We start from the raw sequence: 6,000 nt of genomic DNA on the forward strand, positions 1-6,000 counted from the left end.
GCAAATATACATACTTTGATATCTTTCAGATAATTGTGCATTGGGCATATTAGACAGCTGATTTTGTTCCTTTCTCATACTAAATGCAAAACACAGCTACTAAGAAGGAAATGAACTCTACCCCAGTAGAAACCAGGACATCCAGCATGACCAAAAGTTTCAATGAAGGGAAAAACAAAACAAGCCCCTGTTAAGGAACAGGATGTAAAAACAAATAAGAAGTTAACATATGAGTGTAACTGTATTTTGAAGAAAGTCTTTCAAGAGCTGAGGGCAGCTAGAGGAGAGCCCCACATATAACAGCTGTATAACCCTGCACCATCAAACCATTCTAACTTCCTGACATCCTACTTTCAGCTCGCTGGTTACGTAAAAGGGCGCATGGCCCAGAAGAACACTTTACAGTAAGTGGGCTTTTTGCAGTTTTTGATGTATTCTTCACTAAAACTTGTAATTTCTTTGCAACATGTCTACTGTGACAAACCTCCCGTTTAGCTCTGTGTGCACTTGGAGGGGGCAATGAGGAACACCTCCTCTGTGAGGATTTCTATTGTTAGGATGTCCCCATCTTCATATGTAATCTGAGTATTTGAGCAATTGTTTAAGCACTGGAAAGGGAGTGGTGTAGTGCATTTCCTGCCCATAAGTTACATTTACAATGCTGAATTTGGACTCTCCCAAAACTCAATATTTTCATATTTCTGCTTCACAGAGTAGTCTTAACTCAGATGTTTTGTTTAAGAATGTGTATTCTTAATGGCAGAAACCTGCCTGATTAAAGATTGGATGGAACCAGACATCCCTTTTACAGTGAGGGAAAAGGGTCCACTTTGTTTCTCTGTATTGGAGACAAACACAGCTGTGAAACTTTTATTTTTTAAGTGGCAGTTCATATACTTAGAAGCCAGGAAACTGCAGTGATAAATCTGCCACCACAACTTTTACTTACTCTCTAATTCCAGTGTTTTTTGATATATATTTAACAGAATGAAAATACACTGCTTTTTCCTCAGGGCTTCTGCCTCACTTAATGCACATGAAAAGACCAATTATTTCCTATTTTGTTTTCTGCTCATGATTTAATTAATGGTCATGTGCCTCATTTGTTGCAAAACAAGTCAGAGTGCTCTGAAGTTAGAATGATTACTTTCCTGATATGCTCTTGTGTGGCATTCAGGACAATTTCATTGATGAGAGTGGGAGTTGCAGAGATCAAAGTCTTCCAATGATTTTAGGTGCCTAAACTGGATTGTTTGTGGTCTGTCTATTTTGGTTTTGTTTTTTGTTTTGTTTTCATTTTGTTTTGATGTTTTGTTTTCAGAGAAGTTAGCATTCTTCATTTTCATCTATTTTACTGTTGATACCAATATGCCAATATTTGTTTTCAATCATATCAAGAAAAAGAATTTCAAAGGCTGTTCTGTTGAAGCTTTGTGAAGGCTGTTCTTGCATTTCTCTGGCCGTTCATGTTTCACCCTCTGTGCTCTTCCTTTTTGCTCAGAAAGCTCAGAGAAATCACTTAAAGTTCTTTTGCAACAGTCATATTACCTACCAGGTTTCTTCTGCTCTTGCTTTTTGTTTGGGATCTATAGGAATGATGGTTCCACAAAATTATCCAATATCATATAATGGTACATGTTTTTCTTCCTGTTGCAGATTAAAACCTCTGAGTTCACGCCCTCACGTGTGAGAAGAGAAGCAGACAAGCCTCATGACTTTCCAGAGAGAATCTATGAGAATTACAACACAAGACGTCTTTATGTATGCTTACAACAGCATAGGGACAACTAGCCAGCTCAGCTACTAATGATACTCAGCTACTTGAACTTGTACGTCAACTATTCAGCCTCAGACCTTACCCACAAAAGCCTTTGCCTTTCCTGAGCTGATGATGGTGGGGCAGAAAAGCCCGTCCTAGTAAGTTGTTTTTATCTTTCTCTAAATATTTGTACAGACTTCAAAAAAGTTGGAACTTTCAAGGATTGAGTTAGGGAAATACCTGCCTTAATTTTGTTTGAAAGTGGACTCTAAGGTATGTGCTGCCTTTCCTCAAAACAATAATTGACGTATTTCTGTGCCAGAGAACCAGACTGCTGGTGAAAATACAGCACTTTTCTTTCCATTTTGGTAATGGGATTCTCTTTAAAGTTCTGTGTTGGAAACCAGAGAGTGACACGGGGGGACCCCAAAACACAGAAGGTCAAAGCAATACATCTAACAGAAATGCAGAAATAAGAGAGTTTTAGGTTTTTTTTGGTTCTGTTGTTTTGCTTTTTTTTCTGGGTAGATGGTTGCACACGGCAGATGACATTCTAGTATTTGACATCTTTGTTTATTTTTAAATTTTTAACATATTTCTTTTTCAATTAATCTTTCTGTTTGCATTGATAATTGATGGAAAATAAAACCAATTTAATATTTTACTGGATATGGAAATGAGAAACTGCAATGGGCAATTTTTGGAGACTCTTTAAAGTAAATGTGCAAATAAGCAAATATTCACCTAAAGGATTTCTGTGGCTATTTGGGTAAATGTTTGTTGACCGGTTTCTGAGAAGTGAGATCACAGCATGGTTTTAATGAGAACAGAAGTGTTAATTTGTATAAAACGCAGGTTGTGTGCTTGTTTAAAACAAAGGAAAAAACCCAAGCGCTACCACACCATTTATTTCTTCTCATCTTCATGTCCCCAAGCTGAAAAAACAGTCCACAGACTGGTTGTTGCTTTCAGTTTTCATTGGTCAGGTCTGTCAGACCTTCCAAACACTAATGCAGCAGTAACTACACTCAAATGTGTGTTTTGAAGAGACTTTTTCTGCTGGTCCTGCAGGGTCATCTCTGCTCCATCAGTATTCTTAGGCATGAGCATCTCCCAGTGCCTTTTAATTGCACTTTGTCACTTCTAATAGACATGGATGTCTGCTGACATCACTCCAGTCTTTCTTTTTAGTCAGAAAGGCATGAAGACTCTCTGCCTTAAGGAAAAGGGCCTCCAGGAGGCAGGCTGGCTACCACGACTGGTGGGCAAGAAAAGCCTTTCCTGTGGTGTTTCATGTCAGTGACGCGTTGCTCTCAGAGCTGTGTGCAGCTCCATCATGTCTTCTGTGGGGAGGGAGAAGCACTTTTTCATGTGTAAAACATCAGGGAGAAATAAGTGACAGCTTGGAATTAGTGCAAATAGGTTTGAAATGATAGGAAGAGTGCTTTGTAGCTCCAATGAAATCCACAGCAGCGCCTTAGTCCAAGGTGCTGTCGAGAGGTCACTTGTGACTGGAAGCTTCTGAAATAGAGGGGAAGATCTCTTGTTGCTTAAGGAACTGCTCAGTCAGGTCTAAACCTGGGTTCCTGGGCTGGTGTTGCTCAGTGTGGTAAGTGAGCATGGATTGTTTTTACGGACAGCTACAGCAGTCTGTGCCTTTTTCAGAAGTTGGATCATTGCAGCCAGACCAAAGGATGACAGGGCTGTTAAAATTGAGAGAGTTAGGCTGTGGAAGAGTGTGCTTCTGGGAATCCTAGTGCATGTGTGCTGTGATTATTAGGGTGTAATGTATGGCCTTTTCATAACCCCTTTGCACCAAGTGAAATGTTGAAGGGTGAGATCTAATGGAGACAGAAAAAACAGAACTTGGACAGTTGGATGGTGTGGGGGGGAAGCTCTGTGAAGGAACATCACTGTGATTATTTGCCCTGGCTGAAAACTATGGTTTTCACACTCGTAACTTTATTTTCACCTTTAATTTGTATGTGGTGGAATTGGTCCAGTCACCTGCAATGTGTCAGCACTTCCATTAACCCAGAAGTTCTGAACAGGCTTTGTGCTGAACTGAGGTGCTCTGGCAATGACATAGGTCCATTCATGCTGCAGGTACTTGGTGAAATGGGCTCTCCTGGTGGTTCCACAGCTCTTAGCAGCCGTGTGGGCTATGGTTTGCCTGATTTCCTATTTCTGGGATGGCCCAAGAGCCAGTCCTGCTTCAACCTCGCAGAAAATTATCTTACAGCATTATAATCAGTCTTTGATCATAACCTGTTTATTGCCAACAAAAAGCTTGAGTTAGCAGTGCACAGCTCAGGGGAACTCACATGTTGCAGGCATTAAAAGGTCTCAGCTGCCTAATTGTTGTATCTTCCTTCTGCAATAAAATTGGCCCTCCTGCTTTTCAGGCTTGTTGTGTATGATTAATAAAACTTATTAGGCCAAGGAGAATAATGTGGCTATGGGGGTGGTTGAAAGAAAGGCTGGGACATCAATAAAGCTTCTGTAGGTACTTTCACTGTTGATTGTGACTGGTGAAGGGCAGGGTTTTGTCATATGTGGAGCTCTTGGGGTGGGCTTTGGTGGCTTTCTCTCTGCCTGACATCACCAGAGCTATGTGTGCCCTGCTTTTTGGGCTGATGAGCTGATCTGTTAAGTATTTTGAGAATGAGAAATAAATAACTTAAATATGTTCTGTCATGCTGCTTTTGCATGGGACAGGCAACGTGGTGTAACCCAAAGAATAATTCAAATTGTGTCTTATAGGTCTCAAAAATAAGCAGCTTGAGAATGTTTTTGTGAGTATATTTATCATGCTTTTTTCTCCCTTAATTATAAGAACGCTTTTGGTGACTCTATACTGTTTTTATTTGCACTGAAAGCAAATTTAAGCAAGTCAGGTATTTTAGACTGCCAAAATGGCCTTGCCAAAATGTGCAGGAAAATGCTGACTGTTTGTTGAATAATCATTGTGAGAGAGCTACTAAAAAGTGATGCAAATTGGAGTGAGATATTTGCACATTGTCACAAGAAAAAAAAATTTAAAAAAAAAGCCTGGGAGCGTGACACTGCTGTTTCAGGCTGACTATTTAGTCAAATGCACAGTTGACTGAATGTCACTTGAGCTTTTTAGCACCAGATGTGATTATAGATGAAAATGCTCCTGTTTATTGTGTGGATTTTCACTCACATTGTTCATAGGACACTCTTTGTAATAATGATGATGTCTGCTTTCTGATTAATCTATGAACAATTTATCTTCTGGAAATAGCAGGTGTTGTGATGCCTCTTTCTCTTTACTGAATATGGAAAGAAATGGTGACAAAGCATTATGTTTAGGGCCTCATAAATTGGAATGGGACTTCAGATTATGAACAATATTTGTTTAAAATCACAAATTGCATCACCAGGATTGAAATGAAGAAGGTAAACAATTTTCTTACAGACTTTGGAAATGGGGCAAATGTCCAAAGGGTATTTGCCAGTTCAGTGAAGAGCTTGGTATCCTAAGCTGGAAACTACAGCTGTAAGTTTTGTCTAACCTTCTTGGCATCAATTTGTCACAGCTTTTCTTCTCTGATGAGAAAAGAATGCTTTTCTAGGTTCTCCTCTAATAACTGTAACACCTGTGATGTCTTTGCGACCTGGTCTGACTTTGTGAAGTCTTTGCAGTTAATGACAACTTGTCAGCCACTTGATTTTGTGTCCACAATCTGTATGCACCTGTCATGTGCTGGAGGCAGTGAAGAGCTCAGGAATTAAACAAGTGGGATTTGTTCTACATTTGCTATCACTTCTCTGTCCTGCAATAGTTTGTGCTTGTGCTCTTAATGGTGCATCTTTAAGCAAATATCTACTTTTCTCTTTTTCCTCCACAATCTTCTCATACACTAGTTTTCTCAGTTTACTGACTTTTGTCTTCTCAAAGTATTTCATTATCTAGTTTTATTTCCTTCTCTTTTTGGCATCAAATACAATTTTATTCTTCATTTCTTTGTTGCCTTTTGTGTGTGCGTAACAAGAGGTTTTAAACTGTGACTTGTTTTGGAATTTTTTAGAGACACTTACTCCAGGTCTCCTTTGCTTTTTTTGTTTGTTTGTTTGTTTGTTTGTTTTTTGCCAATACATAATAGAAAATTAATCACTCTTGACAATAAACATCTTCTGTGCTTAGACTTCCATGGTCACTCACCAAATCCAAATGCATAATATGCAGCATTTTATTTGTTCTTGGCTGACATCTG

The 6,000-nt window shown here is 39.2% G+C and overlaps 1 protein-coding gene across 3 annotated transcripts in view; it reads left to right on the top strand.

The window, feature by feature from the left end:
- LOC103613731 (cell surface glycoprotein CD200 receptor 1-B-like) overlaps positions 1-4,158 on the top strand; it is a 34,537-nt gene extending 30,379 nt beyond the window's left edge. For all 3 annotated transcript variants that reach the window (XM_017731490.1, XM_017731492.1, XM_017731491.1), the window contains 2 exons: positions 358-404; positions 1,657-4,158. In XM_017731490.1, the coding sequence (XP_017586979.1) occupies positions 358-404; positions 1,657-1,791 (182 nt within the window). In that variant the 3' untranslated portion in view covers positions 1,792-4,158. The remainder of the gene's footprint in view (positions 1-357; positions 405-1,656) is intronic.
- Positions 4,159-6,000: the final 1,842 nt, after the last annotated feature.

Source organism: Corvus brachyrhynchos, unplaced genomic scaffold (genome assembly GCF_000691975.1).
Source record: "Corvus brachyrhynchos isolate BGI_N302 unplaced genomic scaffold, ASM69197v1 scaffold152, whole genome shotgun sequence".
Lineage (NCBI taxonomy): Eukaryota > Metazoa > Chordata > Aves > Passeriformes > Corvidae > Corvus > Corvus brachyrhynchos.